Below are 23139 nucleotides of genomic sequence, written 5' to 3'. Positions count from 1 at the left end.
TTGGGACTAAGTCCTCACGCCGTCGGTAAAATTGTAGTCTTTTACGGCAGGAAAACTTGCAGCAAAAGGCCACTGATTCACCGTTTTGCAGGGGGCCAGCAGGCAGCTGGCATGGAGCTCGCAGCTCCAGCTGCTGATATGGCCCCCCTCACCTCCGGGTCAGAGGCCGTGCATGCACACGGCGGTGGCCGCCAGCGGCCAAGCCACACACCATGGCGGACTCAGACGCGGACCTGGACTGGCAAAATAGTGCCCCGCATCTGCAGCCCGTGCGTCCCGGGCTGCCGCACACATTGCCCCCAGCCCCGAATGAAGCCCCCCCCCCCTCCCCCCCCCGCTCACCGATCTATGGTGGCCCTGTTCTGAGTCTGCAGCCGTCATGTGACCATGAGCGGTCTACGGCATCGGGAATTGGGCCGGTCAGGGACGGAGCATCGCGGGGCAGGGCTCAGGCAATGGCCTGCGGCGGTGGATACTCGGCGCGGCGTACTCCTAGAGTATGACGATTTTTGGGGGCAGAGAATTGAAGAACCGCCGCCACTCCCAATTTTGTGCGCCAAAATGGATTCTCCACCACATCGCCGAACACGATTTCGGCTCTGGGAGCGGAGAATCCAGCCTAGGGTTTCCCATTGTGTGCACCCCCACGCCGTCGGGAAATGCACGGTCGTGAGTGCACTGGTGGCGAAACAGAGGATCCCGCTGACGGAGAATCCAGCCCCTTGTGTCAATCATGAGTAGCTGGTCCCTTTAGAAATCTAAAAACAATCAGCAATAAAGTCTTACATTTGGCACTCCACCATAATTATTTCCTCAAAGATTTTCATATCACACTTTTGGCCCATAACTGCTCGCGGTGGGAATCCACATGCCGTCGATTTTAAAAGAGAAATCAGCATACTTACTAGCGCTCTGATGATGTGAGGCCTCCAGCTCCCTGGGCTGCATAGGCTCCAGTGCTGCGCAGGACGAGTGCAGCTCTGCCCCCTTATGATTCGGTTAGCTTGGGAACCCTCGTTGAGACCTGGCATTTAAACAGATAAAAAACAACGGGCAACATTTTTAACAAGTGTTTTTAAAGGTATGTAAAAGTTTTTTTAACAGGTTTTTTTTGCTCTTTCTTTTAAACGAGCATTACTGTTATTGATTTTTTAAAGTAAAGTTTAATTTTTTTATGATTAAAGGTGATTATTTATCAGTAAACATAGGTTTGGTTATTTGTTTTAAATCTGTGAAACTATTTAAATCTGCACTATCGGGACCCGTGTTCGATTCCGGCGTCAGGCGACTGCCTGTGTGGCATTTGCACATTCTCGCCGTGTCTGTGCGGGTTTCTTCCGGATGCTCCGGTTTCCTCCCACAGTCTAAAGATGTGCAAGTTAGGTGAATGGGCCATGCTAAATTGCTCCTTAGGATGGGGTTTCAGGAATTGGACGGGGAATTGGACCTATGTAGTGTGGACGTTCAGAGGGTCAGTGGTGACTCGATTGGCCGAATGGCCTCCTTCTGCACTGTAGGGACTCTATGATTCTATAATTCTATGATTATTATCTAACTTTACATGTGGCATGCTTAAAAATGTTTGTATGTTTTAGTTTAGATTATGGTCATAAGATTTTAAAAGTTCCCAGGGCTTTTTGTTGTCACTGATTTTTTTTTTATTAGTGTTTATAGAATCACTGCAGTGCAGAAGAAAGACAATCGGTCCATAAAGTCTGCACTGACACTCCAAAAGAGCACCCTACTCAGGCCCATGCCCCTGCCCAAGCCCCATAACCCCACCTAACCTTTGGACACTAATGGGCAATTTAGAAAGATAGCATCAGAGACTCGGGTTCAATTCCGGCCGAGGTTGACTGTGTGGAGTCACACATGGGAGTTTGTACTTTCTCCCCGTGTCTGCGTGGGTTTCCTCTAGGTGCTCTGGTTTCCTCCCACAGCGTGAAGCTGTGAAACAAAAACAGCCGGGAGTTGGATCGCCGCGTGCTTCTAGCACATATGCCAGGATGAGGGAACAAAATGTAACATCTCAAAGTTTGCAGATGATACCAAGTTGGGTGGGAAGGTGAACTGTGACGAGGATGCAGAGATCCTACAGCATGATCTGGACAGGTCGGGTGAGTGGGCAAATCAATGGCAGATGCAGTATAATTTGGATAAGTGTGAGGTTATTCACTTTGGAAACAAAAACAGGAAGGCAGATTGCTACCTGAATGGTTGTAAATTGGGAGAGGGGAATGTGCAGCGGGACCTGAGTGTCCTTGTGCATCAATCGCTGAAGGTAAGCATGCAGGTGCAGCAGGCAGTAAAGAAGGCTAATGGTATACATTGGCCTTCATTGCCTGTGGTTTTGAGTGCAGAAGCAGGGATGTGTTGCTGCAATTATACAGGGCATTGGTGAGGCCACACCTGGAATATTGTGTGCAGTTTTCTGAGGAAGGATGTTCTTGCTCTCGAGGGAGTGCAGCGAAGGTTTACCAGACTGATTCTAGGGTTGGCGGGATTGTCATATGAGGAGAGATTGACTAGGTTTGAATTGTTCTCGCTGGAGTTCAGAAGAATGAGGGCGGATCTCACAGAGACTTATAAAATTCTACAGGACTAGACAGGGTAGATGCAGGGAAGATGTTACCAATGATGGGTGTGTCCAGAATCAGGGGTCACAGTCTCAGGATTCAGGGTGAACCATTTCGGACAGAGATAAGGAGGTATTTCTTCACCCAAAGAGTGATGAATTCCTATGGAATTAATTACCACAGGAAGTATTTAGTATTTGATGCTAAAACATTGAATATATTCAAGAGGCGGCTGGATATAACACTTGGGGCAAATTGGATCAAAGGTTATGGGGAGAAAGCAAGATTAGGCGATTGAGTTGATGATCAGCCATGATCGGATAAATGGCAGAGCAGGCTTGAAGGGCCAAACGGCCTCCTCCTGCTCCTATCATCTATGTGTCTATGTACGCCGCACGTCTGGGTCGTCACGCCCTTGTTTTAAGAATGTAATTCGCCATGATAAACACCATGTTTTAACAATATATTAAAAATCTTGTATTTGGTGTTGACTTGACACTTACCTTCCTGTGACACTTACCCCGGCACACATTTTGAGCAACATCCCTGGTGTTCTAACCCACCATATTGTCTGAGTCATTGCAAGCAACAGCATGGGAAACCTACCAAGAACATATACACATCTATATGCCAAAGATGCAGTGAAGAAAGAGTGAGGTGTTTGCGATTCAGGCACGGGGGTGGAAAGGAGATTGAGGGAGTTACCTTTTAAAGTGGTAGGGAGGAGTTTCAGGTATCTGGGGATTCAGGTGGCTAAGGATTGGGGGCAGCTTCACAAATTAAATTTGGGTAGAGCAGTCGATCAGGTGAAAAGGGATTTCCGCAGGTGGGTCATGCTCCCACTAACACTGGCGGGGAGGGTGCAGACGGTAAAGATGACGGTCCTCCCGAGGCTGCTGTTCTTTTTTCAATGTCTCCCGATTTTTGTCCTGAAGGCCATTTTTAGGAAAACAAATGCGGTGATCTCGGATTGTGTGTGGGCTGGTAAAACCCTGAGGGTGAAGAAGGCATTCCTGGAACAGGGTCACGGGGAGGGGGGCTTGGCCCTCAGGAGCTTTATTAACTATTACTGGGCAGCCAACATATCGATGGTCAGGAAGTGGGTAGTGGGTCGGTTTGGGAGCAAGTAGAGGCGGCATCTTGTAAGGGCACGAGTTTGGAGGCTTTATTAACGGCGCCCCTGCAGTTCTCGCTGGCTCGGTTATCCACAAGCCCGGTAGTCGCCCTGAGGGTGTGGGGGCAATGGAGACAGCATATTGGATTGGACGGGGCATCAGTGTGGTCACCGATCTGTGATAATCACGGTTTTGTTCCGGGGGACTGGACGGGGCCTTTAGGAGGTGGCAGCGGGCAGGGATTGAGGGATTTGAGGATCTCTTCATTGAGGAGGGCTTTCCGAGCTAGGAGGCATTAGAGGGGGAGTTTGAGTTGCCTGGCGGGAACGGATTTCGGTACCTGCAGGCACGGGACTTTGTTCGGAGGCTGGTTCCAAGCTTTCCTCACCTCTCCCTGAGGGGACTACAGGATAAGGTGCTGTCAAAAGCAGGAGTTGGGGAGGGAGGATCTCGGAAATATATAAGGAATTGATGGAGTGGGAAGGGGTCCCAATCGGGGAGGTGAAGAGGAAGTAGGAGGGGAGTTGGAAGTAGGACTATGGGAAAAGACCTTGAGGAGGGTTAATTCATCCTCGTCATGTGCCGGGCTTAGCCTGATCCAGTTCAAGGTGGTCCACAGGGCTCATATAACTGCGGCCCGGATGAGTAGGTTTTTTGAGGAAGTGGAGGATAGGTGCAGACGCTGTGAGGAAAGCCCAGTGAATCATGCACATACGTTCTGGGCGTGTCCGAAGTTGAGGGGATTCTGGCAGGGATTTGCGAATGTTGTGTCAGAGGTCCTGGAAGGGAGGGTGACTTCGAGTCCGGAAATGGCAATGTTTGGGGTATTGGAAGACCCGGGTGCTCGGGGCGGGGGGGGGGGGGGGGGGGGGGGGGAGGCCGATGCCCTGGCCTTCTCCTCCCTGGAGGCCTGGAGACGGATTTTCCTGGGATGGAGGGACTCGAAGCTTCCAAAGTCAGGTGTATGGGTTAGCGACATGGCAGGGTTTCTCAGTCTGGAAAAAATTAAGTTTGCCTTGAGAGGATCAATCCAGGGGTTCGCCCAGAGGTGGCAGCCATTCATCGGCTTCTTTAAGGAAAATTGAACATCAGCAGTAAGGGGAGGGGGGAGGGGAAAAGGGGGGGGGGGAGGAAAATGGGAGGCATGGTAGTGTAAGACAAGGACAGGGAACTTATTATATGGGTAATCAGGAGATAGGGCAGGGGGGAGTAGGGTATGTTATTTTAATGTTGTTGCGTGTATCGGCCCGCTCAGTTGTTTAAGGAATGTTAAATTGTTAAGCTGTGAAAATTACAAAACCTTTGTGGCTGCTGTAGAACCACAAGGACCACTCTTGCTGCACCAACTCCATGTTCAGCAATTAAGTCTGTTTTTTAAATGTATCTTTTTATGTTCCCTTCCAGTGGTCCCATTAAAGACCAGTGCTTCGGCTGTATGGAAACAGGGCTCTCATGAAAAAGCTTCAGAAAGACCTCCTAAGAATGATGTTTGACGTTATGAAGGCAGACGACTAAAGGCTATTGCAAAAGTCAACCTCAGATATTTGCATTGAATCCCATTTTGGGCAGCAACGCTGCACAGTGGTTAGCACCGTTGCATCACAGTGCCAAGGACCTGGGTTCAATTCTGGCCTTGGGTGACTGTGTGCTGTTTGCACATGTGTCTACGTGGGTTTCCTCTGGGTGCTCCAGTTTCCTCCCACAGTCCAAAGATGTGCAGATTAGGTGAATTGACCAATGGAAATTGACCCTTACTGTCCAAAAAAACGATGTGTAGGTTAGGTTAACGGAATAGGGCGGGGGATTGAGCTTGGGTGGAGTTCACTTTCAGAGGGTCAGTGCAGACTCGGTGGGCTGAATTGTCTCCTTCTGCATTGTAGGGATTCTATGGTTCTATGAACCCTTTACGAATATGATGGGTGGTATGCACTGAGCAGACAAAGTTGGTATGCAAACAGGCAAGCAGCTGATATTGGACACATAGGTGCATGTTTAAATTTACAAATTAGGGTGTTAACAGATTATATGCTTAAAGATTGAGAAGGTGATGCTGCCACCTGTTGGTTAGAGCTAAGTATGGAAAATTATGAACTTGAATAACAATCAGCACAACTGTGTCACTGAGATCTGAGACCACAAACTCTAATGATCTTGAGTGCTTGAATCTCAATTCCCTTTTTTATTCCCATGTTAGCTTTGTTCTACCACTGTTGTAGCACAGTTCCCAGAAAGAAAAACTGCTCAATGTCATAAATGAAATATTTTAATATCAGGTGAATCACCTGAGGAAGGAGCAGTGCTCCGAAAGCTCGTGTTTGAAACAAACCTGTTGGACTTTAACCTGGTGTTGTAAGACTTCTTACTAATTGATAGAGGCATTGCCGTGGAGAATGCACCAGTTAATGGTGACTGACAGTTAACTGCCGATCATTGTTTGAAAATTTAAACTGGAGAGCTTGACTCTGGTCATTGCAGCAAATGTTTTAGTTTGCATTTATTTTGTTTAGCTCAAACAAAAAGATATTGGACTGGATTCTCCATTATTGGGACTATGTCCCCACGCCGGCGTAAAAGCGGTGGAGTTTCATGGCAGAAAAACTGACTCTACTCAATGCGTCCGCCCATAGACCACCCTCTATCTCTCCTCCCAGCTCCGCCTCCCACTTGTGCTTCAGCTCCTCAGTCTGCGTCTCCTCTGACCCCATAAGTTCCTTGTAAGTGTCTGAGACGCTCCCTTCTCCTACCCACCCTTTGGAAACTACCCTGCCCTGAATTCCCCTTAGCGGTAGGAGCAGGAAGGTTGACCTGTTTACGTAGGAAGTCCCGCACCTGCAGATACCTGAATTTGTTTCCCCTCGCCAGCCCAAACTTTTCCTCCAGCGCCCTCATACTCGGAAAGCTCCCCTCTATAAACATATCCCCCATCCTCTCAATCCCTGCTTTCCGCCATATCCGGAACTCCCCATCCATAATTCCCGGGGCAAACCGGTGATTAATACAGATTGGGGACCAGACCGATGCTGCCTCTGCTCCCACATGTTTCCTCCATTGCCTCCAGACTCTCAGGGCCGCCACCACCACGGGGCTGGTGGAGTACCGTGCCGGCGGGAACGGCAGAGGCGCAGTTACAAATGTCCCCAGACTGGTGCCCTTGCATGAAGCTGCCTCCATACGCTCCCATACCGACCCCTCCCCCACCACCCACTTCCTGATCATGGCTATATTTGCCGCCCAGTAATAGTTACTAAAATTTGGCAGCGCCAGCCTGCCCTCTCCCTGACTCTGCTCAAGCATTACCTTCCTTACCCGTGGGGTATTGCCCACCCAAACAAAGACAGAGATCACTTTGTTGACCTGTTTAAAAATAGGACCGCAGAATAAAGATGGGGAGACATTAAAACACGACCAGGAATCTCGGGAGGATCATCATCTTCACCGTCTGCACCCTCCCAGCCAGTAACAACGGGAGCGCGTCCCAACTCCAAAAATCATTCTTCATTTGGTCTACCAGCCGGGCCAGATTTAATTTATACAGCTGGTCCCATTCCCGTGCCACTTGAATGCCTAGGTACCTAAAGCTTCCCCCTACTAATCTAAGCGATAGCTTCCCCAATCGCCTCTCCTCTCCCCTCGCCTGGACCGCAAACATCTCACTTTTCCCCATATTTGGCTTTTATCCCGAAAACCAGCCAAATTCCACTAGAATCCTTATGGTTTCTTCCATCCCCTCCATTAGGTCCGATACATACAGAAGCAGGTCGGCTGCAGAGAGCGAGACTCTGTGCTTAACCCCCTCTTTCCCCCACTCCCCCTCCCCGGACCAGCTCCTTTCAGCCCCTTGATGCTCTCAGTGCAATTGCCAACGGCTCTATAGCTGGCGGGAACAACAGTGGGGAAAGGGAAAGGAGGCATCCATGTCTTGTCCCCCGGTGCAGTCTAAAATAGTTCGATGTTGTCTTATTTGTCCATATGCTTGCCACAGGAGCCTGATACAGCAACCAGACCCAGTGAATAAAGCCCCACCCAAATCCGAACGTTCCCAGTACCTCCCACAGATATTCCCATTCTATCCGATCAAAAGCCTTTTCTGCATCCATTGCGATTACTACTTCCACCTCCCTACCTTCCGGGGGCATCATGATCACGTTTTAACAACCTTCTTACATTGGAAACCAACTGCCTTCCCTTAACAAACCCTGTCTGGTCCTCCCCAATAACGTCTGGAACACACTCCTCAATCCTGGAGGACAGAATTTTGGCCAGCAGTTTGGCGTCCACATTCAATAGGGATATTGGCCTGTAGGACCAACACTGCTCTGGGTTCTTGTCCCGCTTCAGAATCAGCGAAATCGTGGCATGTGACATCGTCGGGGGCAGCAGCCCTCTTTCCCTTGCCTCATTGAACATCCTCATCAACACCGGTCCCAACATCCCAGAGAACGTTTTATAAAGCTCCACTGGGTACCCGTCCGGCCCCGGGACTTTACCTGACTGCATGGCCTTCAGACCGTCCACTATCTCTTCCAACCCGATCGGGGTCCCCAGCCCTTCCACCAGCTCCCCGTCCACCTTTGGGAAATTCAGCCCCCCCTAAGAAGTGCCTCATCCTCCCCAGCCCCGGAGGGGGTTCCAACCTATACAGCCTGTAGAAATCCCTAAACGCTTTATTCACCCCTGCTGAATCTCCAATCAGTTTCCCATCTCCGTCATTTACTTTCCCTATCTCCCTGGCTGCCTCCCTCTTTCCAAGCTGCTGTGCAAGCATTCTGCTGGCTTTCTCACAATACTCATAGATGGCCCCCCCTCGCCTTTCTCAGCTGCTCCACCGCTCTCCCTGTGGTTAACAAGCCGAACTCAGCCTATAGCCTCTGCTGTTCCCTTAAAAGCCCTGCCTCTAGGGTCTCTGCATACCTCCTGTCGACCTGTAGTATTTCCTTAACCAGTCAGTCCGTCTCTGTCCTGTCCACCTTCTCCCTGTGGGCCCGTATTGAGATCAGCTCCCCTCTGACCACCGCCTTCAGTGCTTCCCAGACCATCGCTGCTGAAATTTCCCCCGTGTCGTTGACCTGCAGGTAGTTCTGAATACATTTCCTCAGCCGCTCGCACACCCCTTCGTCAGCCAAAAGTCCCACATCTAACCTCTAGTGCGGGCGCTGGTTACTGTCTTACCAACCTGCAGGTCAGTCCAGTGCGGAGCATGGTCTGAGATTGTGATTGTTGTGTACCCCGTGTCCACTACCCCAGCCAGTAAGGCCCTGCTCAAAATAAAGAAATCAATCTGGGAGTACACTTTATGCACGTGTAAGTAGAAGGAGAACTCCTTCACTCTTGGCTGCCCAAATCTCCATGGATCCACCTCCCCCATCTTCTCCATGAACCCTTGTAGTTCCTTTGCCATTGCTGGCTCCCTGCCCATTTTGAAGCTTGACTGGTCCAAGCCAGGGTCAATAACTGTGCTGAAGTTCCCTCCCATGACCAACCTGTGCGAGTCCAGGTCTGGTATCTTTCCCAGCATCCTCTTTATAAACTCCACATCATCCCAATTTGGCGCATACATATTTACTAATACCACCTGCCCCCCCTCCAGTTTCCCACTGACCATAATGTACCGATCTCCCACATCTGAACCTATTCTACCCTCCTCAAACACCACCCGCTTATTGATCAGGATCGCAACCACTCTAGTCTTTGAATCCAGCCCTGAGTGAAAGACCTGACTGACCCAGCCTTTCCTCAGTCTAACCTGGTCCGTTACTCTAAGGTGTGTCTCCTGCAACATTACCACGTCCGCCCTCAGTCCCCTAAGATGCGCGAACACACGTGCCCTCTTGAACGGCCCATTTAACCCTCGAACATTCCAGGTGATCAGCCTAGTTGGGGGGCTCATTTCCACCTCCCCTTTGCTGATCAGCCATCCTCTTTTTTTGGCCCACCTCCAGCCCATGCTCCGCGCCTCCACTGGACCGCCCCAGGCAGCCTCCGTCCCAACCTCCTCACTGCCCCTTGGCCCAAGTCCCTCCCTCGTCAGCAGAGCATTTTACCCCCATCCCCCCCCAGTAACAACACTCTGTAACTTAACCCCTTTGATAAACCGAACACATGCACACCCCCCACTATGCTTCCGTGAACTAGCCCACCCAACTAGCTTGATGGCCCCCATCCCTGGCGCCGGATAGTCTCCCACCTATTGTTCCCCCCTCACCCCCAGCTCATAGAAACATACTGCAGCTTCAAACAATCCCCACACAATTGCCCGACAGAAAAATATCAAAATCTAAACAAGCACACCTCCATCCCCCAACAGTGCAAATGAAAACCTTAACTCACTCAGCTCTGCCACTGGTCTCAGATCAATACAGAAGGCATTACAAACAGTTTCCACAAAACGAAAAACGAGAAACTTTTTAAAAAAAAAGAACAGAGAAACAAAAAGAAAATAAAAAACATGAACTTTGCAGCAAAGTTCACAATTTCTCAGTCCATCACCAGTCCTTTCCTTTTCACAAAGTCCCGCACGTCCTCAGGTGACTCAAAATAAAAGTGCTGTTCCTCGTGCGTGACCCAGAGATGGGCCGGATACAACAGTCCGAACTTCATCTTTTCTTAAAAAGGATAAACCTAATCTGGTTGAAGCCTGCTCTTCTCCTGGCCACCTCCACATTCAGGTATTGGTAGACCCGCAGGATACTATTGTCCCACTTACAGCTCCTTGTCTGCTTGGTCCACTGTAGCATGCGCTCCTTATCCAAGTACCTGTGGAATCTCACCACCATTGCCCTGGGGGGGTCTCCCTTTTGCAGCTTCCTCACGAGTGCTCTGTGAGCTCTGTCCACCTCCAACGGTCGGGAGAATGCCCCATCCCCAGTAGCTTCTCAAACATACCTGCGATATATGCCCCAGCGTCCGCTCCTTCGGACACCTCCGGGAGCCCAACAGTTCTCAAGTTCTGCTTGAGGGACCTATTCTCTAGGTCCTTCATCTTCTCCAGGAGCTTCTTCTGCTAGTCTCTCAGCATCCCTTCCTCCAACTCCAGCGCAGTTTGATGTTCCTCCTGCTCAGCCAGCGCCTTCTCCACCTTCTTGATCGCCCGATCTTGGGCGAATGGTGTCAAGCTACTTGAGTATTGTTGGAGCGGCACTCATCCAGGTCAATGGAACGGCACTCATCCAGGCCAATGGAGAGCATTCCATCACACCCCTGACTTGTGCCTTGTGGATAATGGACAGGCTTTGGGGAGTCAGGAGGTGAGTTATTCGCTGCAGAATTATTGGTGTCTCACCTACTCTTTTTTCCACAGTATTCATATGGTTGGTCCAGTTCAGTTTCCGATCAATATCCCACAGAATGTTGGTGGTGTTTTGTCATATTCAAAATGCCAACCTTATACGAAGTCCAACATTTATTTGAAAAATGAAACATTACAAACACACACCTCTTGACTCAGGTTCAGTAAATTTCTCTTAATATGTGCTCAAGTGAAACCCCAATTAATACTTTCCACCTGCACAGAACTAAACACAATTGATATGCAATTAACAAGTGCAAAATCATTGTTATTGAACTCATCAGTAACTATTCCATGATCTAACATGTAGAAGTGTATTAGAACAGTTGTTTGGACAGTGTTTTGTAATTAGCTAATGTGCGGAAATGATGGATAAAGAATAAATGGGTTAACGTTAGTAAGGTTAGATTTAATCAGGGGTGGATTAGTCGCATGGCAAATCGGGAGGCAGGATTTCCAAGTGGGTGGGGAGTCCCCAACAGCCTGCAGTTTTAAAAACAGGATCCTTATCTGGAAGCCAACCAGACCAAAATGCTTGGCTCCCCATCAGATGAGAAAACTGCAGAAAAGGCTGCAGTCCAGGGGCAGGTATGTTGCATTGCTAAGAGAAAGATGGTGAAGGGGGAGTGGGTAGAGGCTGGTTTGTAGGGTCAGCGGCTGATGACAGGAGGTGGAGACAGATTGTGGCAGAGATCTGAGGGTTGGAGGGTGGTCAGTGATTGAGCGGAGGCCCGATCTTGGTGCTGAGTGATAGTTAAAGTGGGAGGGATGGTGTGGGGGTGGGTGGTGATCTCAGTGGAGATTCGATCAATTGTGGGGGGGGGGGGGGGGGGGGGGGGAGAGAGACAATTCAGTCACAGGGCGAGTCACAAGTTATCTTTCAGGTTGGAGGAACCGGTAGTTGGAAGCACCCCTACTCCTCTTGGTCCACAAGCAGTGCTAGAAAGACACTCCCACTTCCACACTGTGGTACTTGCCTCTTTTTAATGGCTAGGTTTCCCACACCCTGGAAAACCAAGTCATCTGTATTACATTTAAAATGAAAATCACAACTGAGGCCCACGTCCTGGGACTGGGTTTTGTAAGGGTCCTCCTTGTTTATTTTTCCTGTCTATTCCCTTATTTATCCCTTCTTTTATTTTCACCATTACATATTTGATTCATGGGTGATTAATGGACATTAATGGACTTGAGGCAAGCAGAGGATTTCAGCAGCAGGAGAGTTCACTGTGCTGGTTCAAGCTGGAGCTGTAGACTGATCAGCACCAACGACAGAGATTAGCTGGGGCTCAGTTTGATTGATTTGGCTGGTGGCCAATGAATTTGTCCAAACGGCTGTGCTCTGCCCCATAACAGGCGATGATTGAATCTGATCCCACCGGATCACAGTCAAGATGTTTCATTTTGGTTTCACTTTTGATTCTTCATCCCAGATTCAGGGATCTAACTAGTTCTGTCCAAAAAGATTTATTAATCATCTTCAAAAGGCTATTGTGAGGACTGACTCAGTCTCCAGCAAATCTGGGTGACATTCTTTTTGGACTACAGTGGCCTGAAGTCAAACTATCAGCTGAAAGCAAGGTTCAATATGAAATTAAATATCTCTACAGAAAGGTATAGACTTGAATGTGAACCTCGAACTGAAGGCACAGTTTGATGAGAAATAAACCTTTCCTCCAAAAAGCCTGCTGCCTGTAAGTACTGCATTTTCTGACCTGCGGGGATCCTTAATGAATGACTCTGCAAGGAAGACTATTACATGCGTGTGAGTATTCATTTACTGCAATTAAAAAGTCACACACACAACCCCTCAGTCACACACATACACACATACATACACACACACACACATCCCTCTTTCACACACACACACACAAACACACCCACACATCCCTCATTCACACAACACACACACACATCACTCATTCATATACACAACACACATCCCTCATTCACACACACACATCCCTCATTCACACACACACACACACACACACACAACACACACACACATTGCTCATTCACATACACAACACACATCCATCATTCACACACACACACACATCCCTCATTCACACACACACAACACACACACATCCCTCATTTGCACACACACACAAACACACACACACATCCCTCATTTGCACACGCACACACACAACACGCACACACATCCCTCATTCACACACACAGACACATCGCTCATTCACACACACATATCGCTCATTCACACACACAACACACATCCCTCATTCACACACACATCTCTCATTTGCACACACACATGTCCCTCATTCCCACATACCCCTCATTTACACACACACATCCATCCCTCATTCACACACACACACACCCATCCCTCACTCACACACAAACACAAACCCATCATTCACACACACACTAACCCCTCACTCACACATCCATCCCTCATTCACATACACACACATCCATCCCTCACTCACACACAGAGACTCATCCCTCACTCCCACACGCACTCATCTCTCACTCACTCCCACGCACACCCATCTCTCACTCACACACACATCCCTCATTCACAACACACGCATCCCTCACTTACACAGCCCGCTTGATTGGCACCCCTTTCAACAGCTAAAACATTCACTGCCTCCACCACCAATGCACAGAGGCAGCAGTGTGTACAACAAGGATTCCCAAACTGGGTTCCACATCTGACCAGGCAGACCATTACAATTTACATTTTAGCGGTTTCCAGCTCATCCAATCTCATTGATTCAGGGATGGGTGTGTACATGAGTGTAAAGGATGGCTCTAAACGTGTGAGAGAGGGCTAGGTGTGCATATAAGTGAGCGAAGGGTCTGTGTGTGTGTGTGTGTGTGAGGGATGGGTGTGTGTGTGAGGGATGGGTGTGTGTGTGTGAGGGATGGGTGTGTGTGCTAGGGATGGGTGTGTGTGTGAGGGATGGGTGTGTGTGTGTGAGGGATGGGCGTGTGTGTGTGAGGGATGGGTGTGTGTGTGTGAGGGATGGGTGTGTGTGTGAGGGATGGGTGTGTGTGTGTGTGTGTGAGGGATGGGTGTGTGTGTGATGGATGGGTGTGTGTGTGAGGGATGGGTGGGTGTGTGAGGGATGGGTGTGTGTGTGAGGGATGGGTGTGTGTGTGTGAGGGATGGGTGTGTGTGTGTGTGTGTGAGGGATGGGTGTGTGTGTGTGAGGGATGGGTGTGTGTGTGAGGGATGGGTGTGGGTGTGAGGGATGGGTGTGTGTGTGAGGGATGGGTGTGTGTGTGAGGGATGGGTGTGGGTGTGAGGGATGGGTGTGTGTGTGTGTGAGGGATGGGTGTGTGTGTGAGGGATGGGTGTGTGTGTGTGAGGGATGGGTGTGAGTGAGGAATGGATGTGCGTGGGTGGGATGGGCGTGTGTGGGTGGGATGGGCGTGTGTGGGTGGGATGGGTGTGTGTGGGTGGGATGGGTGTGTGTGGGTGGGATGGGTGTGTGTGTGTGAGGGATGGGTGTGTGTGAGGGATGGGTGTGTGTGTGAGGGATAGGTTTGTGTGTGAGGGAAATGAAAAAATGAAATGAAAATCGCTTATTGTCATGAGTAGGCTTCAATGAAGTTACTGTGAAAAGCCCCTAGTCTAGTCACCACATTTCGGCGCCTGTCCGGGGAGGCTGGTACGGAAATCGAACTGTGCTGCTGGCCTGCTTGGTCTGCTGTAAAAGCCAACGACTTAGCCGAGTGAGCTAAACCCTGTGTGTGAGGGATGGGGGTGTGTGTGTGAGGGATGTGTGTGTGTGTGTGAGGGATGGCTGTGGGTGCGTGTGTGTGAGGGATGGGTGTGTCTGTGAGGAATGGGTGTGTGTGTGTCAGGGATGGGTGTGTGTGAGTGAGTGATGTGAGTGAGGGTTGAGTGTGTGTGTGAGTGAGGGATGTGTGCGAGTGAGGGATGGGTGTATGTGTGTGCGAGTGAGGGATGGGTGTGTGTATGTGTGTGAGTGAGGGATAGGTGCGTGTGTGAGTAAGGGATGGGTGTGAGTAAGGGATGGGTGTATGTGTGTGTGTGAGTGAGGGATGGGTATGTGTGTGTGTGAGTGAGGGATGGGTGTCTGTGTGTGTGTGAGTGAGGGATGGGTGTATGTGTGCGTGAGTGAGGGATGGGTGTATGTGTGTGTGAGTGAGGGATGGGTGTATGTGTGTGTGAGTGAGGGATGGGTGTATGTGTGCGTGAGTGAGGGATGGGTGTATGTGTGTGTGAGTGAGGGATGGGTATGTGTGTGTGAGTGAGGGATGGGTGTATGTGTGTGTGAGTGAGGGATGGGTGTATGTGTGTGTGAGAGAGGGATGGGTGTATGTGTGTGTGAGTGAGGGATGGGTGTATGTGTATGTGAGTGAGGGATGGGTGTATGTGTGTGTGTGAGTGAGGGATGGAAGTGTGTGTGAGTGAGGGAAGGGTGTATGTGTGTGTGAGTGAGGGATGGGTGTATGTGTGTGTGAGAGAGGGATGGAAGTGTGTGTGAGTGAGGGATGGGTGTATGTGTGTGTGAGTGAGGGATGGGTGTATGTGTGTGTGTGACTGAGAGATGGGTGTATGTGTGTGTGAGTGAGGGATGGGTGTATGTGTGTGTGAGTGAGGGATGGGTGTGTGTGTGTGAGTGAGGGATGGGTGTATGTGTGTTTGTGAGTGAGGGATGGGTGTGTGTGTGTGTGAGTGAGGGATGGGTGTATGTGTGTGTGAGTGAGGGATGGGTGTATGTGTGTGTGAGAGAGGGATGGGTGTATGTGTGTGTGAGTGAGGGATAGGTGTGTGTGTGAGAGAGGGATGGGTGTATGCGTGTGTGAGTGAGCGATGGCTGTGTGTGTGAGTGAGGGATGGGTATGTGTGTGTGAGTGAGGGATGGATGTATGTGTGTGTGAGAGAGGGATGGGTGTATGTGTGTGTGAGTGAGGGATGGGTGTATGTATGTGTGAGAGAGGGATGGGTGTATGTGTGTGTGAGTGAGGGATGAGTGTATGTGTGTGTGAGAGAGGGATAGGTATGTGTGTGAGTGAGGGATGGGTGTATGCGTGTGTGAGTGAGGGATGGGTGTATGTGTGTGTGAGTGAGGGATGGGTGTATGTATGTGTGAGAGAGGGATGGGTGTATGTGTGTGTGAGTGAGGGATGAGTGTATGTGTGTGTGAGTGAGGGATGGGTGTATGTGTGTGTGAGTGAGGGATGGGTGTATGTGTGTGTGTGAGTGAGAGATGGGTGTATGTGTGTGTGAGTGAGGGATGGGTGTATGCGTGTGAGTGAGGGATGGGTGTATGCGTGTGTGAGTGAGGGATGGGTGTATGTGTGTGTGAGTGAGGGATGGGTGTATGTGTGTGTGAGTGAGGGATGGGTGTATGCGTGTGTGAGTGAGGGATGGGTGTATGTGTGTGTGAGTGAGGGATGGGTGTATGTGTGTGTGAGTGAGGGATGGGTGTATGTGTGTGTGAGTGAGGGATGGGTGTATGTGTGTGTGAGTGAGGGATGGGTGTATGTGTGCGTGAGTGAGGGATGGGTGTATGTGTGTGTGAGTGAGGGATGGAAGTGTGTGTGTGTGAGAGAGGGATGGGTGTATGTGTGTGTGAGTGAGCAATGGGTGTATGTGTGTGTGTGAGTGAGGGATGGGTGTATGTGTGTGTGTGTGAGGGATGGGTGTATGTGTGTGTGAGAGAGGGATTGGTATGTGTGTGTGAGTGAAGGATAGGTATGTGTGTGTGAGTGAGGGATGGGTGTATGTGTGTGTGAGTGAGGGATGGGTATGTGTGTGTGAGTGAGGGATGGGTGTGTGTGTGTGTGAGTGAGGGATGGGTGTATGTGTGTGTGAGTGAGGGATGGGTGTATGTGTGTGTGAGAGAGGGATGGGTATGTGTGATGGATTGTTGTGTATGAGTGTGTCCAATATGAGTTCTGAAGAAGAGTCTCATTGGACTCGGAATGTTAAATCTGCTTCTCTTTCCACAGATGCTGCCAAACCTGTCGGGTTTTTCATGGTCTGCCCGTTTATTCCCGACTTTTGTGTCGTGTCCCCCCTCGAGGAAAATCCTGCCACGATCTCTGGTAATTTTGGGCTGTATCAATTCAGGTCTCTGGCCAGTGGATGGTGCTGTGACAGCTAATGGCTCCATCTCCAGGCACCTGTTTATCTCCACTCACCGAGCTCTCATTCTGGAGAGCTCAACCGTTGAAATAAATTTTCCCATTGATTTTTAATATTGTACCTAAAGGGATATTTCCCCTATGTCTTACCCTATTCAATTTTACTGGGACCCCTGTAAATGGCAAGGGAAACATAACCAGATGTGTTTAAGGGTGGCACGGTAGCACAGTGGTTAGCACTGTTGCTTTTCAGCTGCAGTGTCCCGGGTTTGATTCCTGGCTTGGGTTACTGTGTGGAGCCTGCACGTTCTTACCGTGTCTCCGTGTGTTTCCTCCCACAAGTCCCGAAAGACGTGCTGTTAGGTGAATTGGACATTCTGAATTCCCCCTCTGTGTACCCGAACAGGTGCCGGAATTTGGCGACTGGGGGATTTTCACAGTAACTTTATTGCAGTGTTAATGTAAGCCTACTTGTGACACTAATAAAGGTTATTATAATTATAAAAGGGAATTATATTTATTTTGAAATGTTGTCAGTAGAAAGCAAAATAATATAGCAGGTGCTTTTCTGATCATCGACGTGAAACATGAACTCTGTCACTCTCTCCGCAATGCAACTTAACCTGCTGAGTATTTCCAGCTCTTTCAGCCTTTATTTCGGATTTCCAGGATCTGCAGTATTTTGATATTATTTAAGACTGCTGGTGTATATTTCTATTTATCCAAATCTCAATCCATACCAGTCTAAAAAGATTAAAGTGCTCCAGAGTTGAAAAAAGTCTTAAGGTTTTAACTTAAATTGTGCTCTTTATTAATTTCACAGATTTATTCACTGAAACACTCTTGAGAGACTATGTCTACATCAGCAATGTTTCGCGTTCATGGGACATTCAAGGGGGCATCAGATGATTATGTGAATAGAAACAATCTAAGACAGGGGAATGGCACTAAGTCATGATGCTCATTTGGAGAACTGGTGCAGACAATGGGCCAAATGGCCACCTCCTGCTTCGTAAAAATTCTGTGATCCCGTGGTTCAATGCGATAATAATTTTAGTGGGCGAAAAATATTCAAGAAGGAAATACTTTGGGAATGTAAAACAGAAGAAGGGAAAATGTAGAGAAGGCCGTTGATTTTAACTCGCGGTGAAAGTTGGGGAGGTTTCAACATGCACTCACTGGCCCAGCTTTCAGGCCCAGGGGGTTTTAACTCCCCAAGTCTTGTCTGTATATTGTCAGATTGTCAGTCAGCTGTGCACTCACAATCGGTCGGAAATAGGGCTGACGTCAGCAAGTACGCAAGTGCGGGTTGTCAAATGGCACTGGGCCAGGAGCAAAGGGAGACACAATCACAAGAAGGTAAGTGTCAGGGTGGGGATTTTGGAGCCCTTGTTCTGAACTCCTACATCAGACGAAATAGATTCTCTCCATTAACTCAGTCAACAACATTAATCAGATTTTTAGTCAGTAAGGGAATTGAGGGTTATGAGGATAAAGTGGGAACGTGGAGTTGAGGATTATATCAGATCAGTCATGATCTCATTGAATGGTGGAGCAGACTCGACGGGCCGAATGGCCTACATCTGCTCCTACGTCTTATGGTCTATTAGATCTTCTTTTAATCTTCTGTACTCAAGGGAACATAAACCTATGGAAGTATGAAATGTGTAGCCCAACTTAACTCTTTTAGTCCCAGAGCCAAACTGGTGAATCTGCACTCCACTCCATCCAAGGACAGCTTGGTCTGGCAACTCCTCGGCCCAAGACTGTACAAAACTATAGAGAGTTGTGAACACAGCCCAGTCCATCATGTGAACCAGCCTCCCATCCATTGACTCTGTCTACACCTCCCGCTGCCTTGGGAAAGCAGGCAGCATAATCAAAGACCCCTCCCACTTGGATCATGTCTCTTTCATTGGGCAGAAGATACAAAAGTTGAAGTACGCGCACTAACAGATTCAACAGCTGCTTCTTCCCTGCTGTAACCAGGCTCCTGAATTACCTGCTTATGGACTGAACTGATCTGTCTACACATCTCTATTGTTGTAGCACTATAGTCCGTATGCTTCATCGTATGTATTATGGAATTGAGCCGGGAATTGAACCTGGAACCCTGGAGCGGTGAAGCAACTGTGCTAGCCACTGTGCTATCGTGCAAGTTCAATACCCTGATCCCGTCTCCCCCCCCCCCCCCCCTATCCCTTGATTCCTTTAGCCCCAATAGTTCATTCCTTCTTGAAATTACACAATGGGATGGGCAATAAATGCGGGTCTATCCAGCGATGCCCACATCTCAAGCAGAAATAGTTTTAAAGGTCATGTTTCGACTGGACAAAATTTTGTTTTGAGCACAACTGGAATAGAATGAACAGTTCTGGATATCACAACTGAGGAAGCATTTATTGGTCTGAGAGGGAGTGCATGGTGGATTCACCAGAGTGAAAGCCACGCCTCTAAGGTTAATTTACCAGGAAGGATTAGACAAACCAGGTGTTCCTGGGTGGTTGAAATTGATACGGTCAAGGGGTCGAAGTTTGTAACATTTCAAGCTGAAAGCGCGGGGGGGGGGGGGGGGGGGGGGGGCGTAGAGAGAGAGATACATTTCCCACTGGCTGTTGAAATCAAGGCAATGGGATAAGAATGAACCTTTCAGGGATGAAATTAAGAGACACGACGACACACACGGTGGCGCAATTCGGAAAATCTCTTCTGCAGTCAGCAAATGAGGCTGAGATTTGCGGATTTCTGGGATGTGGGGGAGTGGATGGAGCTAGATCATAGATCAGCCATGATCCCCGGTGACAGGCTCGAGGGGCTGAATGGCCTCTTTCTAATCCTTTTAAGGAAAGAAACGAACACTGGAGCTAATTGGACATTCTTGACCCAGATTCAGTCCACAGGAAGCTGGTCTGATACTTAACACCAAGAAAGAAGACAGTCCCTGCGCTGAAACAGAAACTTTAATCAAAGCAGAGATTTAACATCCTGCGACCTTAAATCAGAATGAACCTTTCAGTTTGAGTATAAATCAATACATAACATTAGTTTTAAAGGGAACTCTTCTGCTTGTGTTCAGATCATTGCGGTTTCCTGTGTTTTTTTCTCAATATAATTTGATCTGTCTTTTTTTGGATATCACCCGACTGGGTATTCGCCTGCTGGATGTTAACTTTTCCTAACCAATCAGAATATTAGCCAAACTACAGAAGCCCCAGGATTGGTGGAAAGTTTCAAGCGATACCCCCCACTTCCAACTCCCTCCCTCTGGGCGCCTGGGCGAAGGAGTCAATGTTGGGATCTCGCCGCGGCTGAAGGGTTCCACTCACAGCCCCAGGGGGGAGGGAAACAGCAGCTTCATCCTCCTCCTCGTCCCTGTTGCAGGAACTGCCTCGCAAATGTGGGACTGTCCCAGGAGATTTAGCCTGTGACAAGTATGAGGCTGCAGGCGGTTCTCGTTCTCTGGGCGGCTGTCAGCGCCTTTGGCAGTAAGTTTACATGTGTGTGTATGTATGGAGATAGCCCATCCTCTATCTGGACAGAGTCTGTACCAGTTCCATGTTCTTTTCCAATCCAACGTTTATTCCATTGCTTAACAAACTGCGGTTCAGTGCGAGTGGGTTTAACAATAACAGAATCTAATGAGATTACTGAGCACATGAACAGGGTCCCCGCGGTGCCTCTGTCTGTCTGACTTGTAGAAACTTCGCTGTGAACTATGAGCAAAGTGTATGTGTGTGTGCAGAGTGAATTAGCCAATTTGAAAGACTGGTCTGCTGCAGGAGGCGGTGCTTTTGTCTGTTTAACTGTTTGCTAACCAGCCCAGGGTAGAAACTGTATTTCAAAATGATTTTTGTTTTGGAAACAAATTGTGTCATGAATTTTCCCCCTTTAAAGTCAAATAATCTGGAGTTAACATCCAGGAGAGTGCTGGGGAGGAGGGGGAACTCGAGCACTAGATTCTGCACCAGATATGTATCATCCAAGATGTTGGATTGGGAATGGTACAGTCGGGGATGAATTGTTGCCTTGTTCCGCTGACACCCAAAACAAGGTGGCACTCTCTCATTTACAAGGGGGAGGTTGGAGGTGACTACCTTAGTTTTGTTGCTGTTGCATGAATTGCACCCCAGTGATTGTTCGAGAGAAAGGGGATCCCGGTTCCTCTGGCTGTCTGGTCTTTCGGCCCCTCTTTGAATGACTGACAGCACCCCCCCCCCCCCCCCCCCCCCAAACTGTAAAACATTTGCACCCAGCCCTTCTGAAATCGCAGCCACTGGGCAAAGCAGTCCAGATATAATCTGTAAGAGGATGGGGTGGTGTTTCAACCTTGTTTCACAGTCCATTAGCCATCCTGATTACACCCCCCCCCCCCTCAAATCTTTAAAAAGATGCCTGTTGCCATGGAATTCATTGAGCTGTCTTTATGTCTTGTCTGTTTTTTTTAACTCCAGGAAATGTAGTGAAACTTCGACCAGGTATTCCCTGTATGGCCACTTGCACGGGTAAGCACCAGTTATCTTAATATGTGCAGGGATTGGGAAATCCTGTCAAAACTGACTGGAGATCTTTGACTAACAGTTGTGGGATCAGTGTTATTCACACACACACACACACTCTCACTATTAACCACAGCCATTTCTCTAATGATATCCGGTGTTGCCATTCAAACTGTGCTGATAGTCACTGGGATTGGGAGCAGCATTCCTGCTCTTCACTGGAAGTGTGGGGAGCACCGCTGACAAACTGGAATAGCATTAGTTGTTATCCAGCCTTCCCTCCCCAGCTCAGCTCTCTGCCTGCTGGAACAGACCAGCAGTGTGGTTTCTGCATTACAGAATAAAAGATTGGCGGCCAAAAAATTAGTCACTGCCGAACGGGCCTGGGTACAATAATCGTACTGTTGCTGCAACTCGGCTCTGCCCAACTCCAGAGCAGCAAAGACGAGCAGTTTTCCAACAGGAAAAGGGAAATCCTTCGTGTAACTAGGCGGCTGTTTGCATTTATCCTCAATTATCCTCAATTATCATTCATTATCATTGTTATCATCACCACTTCAGTGTCCACTGCCCTTCCCTTTCAGACCCTAGTGTGTTATGTCGACTGTTACGGATTGCTTCACCTGAAATTTGTGGACTAACATCGTATGTGTGCATTTTGAAGTCCTCCTTCAATATTCTGAGTAACTAGTAAAGTATTTTTGAAGCACCTCTTTCTGTTGTTAACTTTAAAAAAAAAAGAATCCTGGGGTAACAACATGCCTGAAATGACTGCAGCCAATGTTGCTGGACAAAGACATACACCCAGCATTTCAGTCCAAGTGCGAAACAATCCAAACTGAATGCAATAAGCTTCCATTAAAACAGGAGACAGATAGGCCCACATTTCTCTACTAGGAACGTCAGATGTAATTCCTGGCCTAGCACTGGGCAAATGGATTTTTGTTTGAGGATAGAGAATGGATTTAAAATCTAACTGGTGCTGAAATGATATGGAATTTGAGGGATTTTTAAAAATTCTGAAATATAATAGCGCGAATCACACTGAAAACGCAGGAATCAACTTCAGCTGCCGCTTCCCATTGCATGTTCTGTTCACACTAAGGTAACTCTGGCAAACGGGAGGATTGCAGCTCACTAAAAGAAAATCCGCTGTTACCGTCCAGCTCACTTTATTGCTATCTATTGCTCATTTTCACTTGCATTTCGACCTGAGGGTTGTTTCCTGATCTGCCTGTAATATTGCTGCAAATGGATCAACCCAGGTTTGGCCAGTAGTCTGCATTCTACAAAAATGCAGGCTGTATATCATCATTCACTGCCATTGGCAGCAGTCACTTCTGGCAATATCTTTCCTGAGATTCTATGGAGCTAAGTGAAAGAAGTCTTGATGTGAATCTGATTTATTTACTCGTCTCTCCGTCCGGAAGAAAGTACTCTCGAACATGTCCGTACTTCAGAATATTCTTTATTGCGATCGGGGCCGCTCTCTAGGTATTCCGGAGAACCACCTTGGGGAGTGCCAAAGTTTTGCTCAAAACATTCTTTTTTTATATGCATTATTA

General features: G+C 48.5%; 1 protein-coding gene across 1 annotated transcript in view; it reads left to right on the top strand.

Moving 5' to 3' along the window:
* The first annotated feature begins 20368 nt into the window (after positions 1–20368).
* LOC119978346 overlaps positions 20369–23139 on the top strand; it is a 439995-nt gene continuing 437224 nt past the window's right edge. The window contains exons 1-2 of the mRNA XM_038819919.1: positions 20369–20563; positions 21530–21580. Coding sequence (XP_038675847.1) covers positions 20512–20563; positions 21530–21580 — 103 coding nt within the window. The 5' untranslated portion in view covers positions 20369–20511. The remainder of the gene's footprint in view (positions 20564–21529; positions 21581–23139) is intronic.

The sequence above is a fragment of the Scyliorhinus canicula genome, chromosome 15, assembly GCF_902713615.1.
Source record: "Scyliorhinus canicula chromosome 15, sScyCan1.1, whole genome shotgun sequence".
Classification (NCBI taxonomy): domain Eukaryota; kingdom Metazoa; phylum Chordata; class Chondrichthyes; order Carcharhiniformes; family Scyliorhinidae; genus Scyliorhinus; species Scyliorhinus canicula.
Note: the sequence above shows the minus strand (reverse complement) of the source record. Positions and strands in the feature narration are given on the sequence as shown.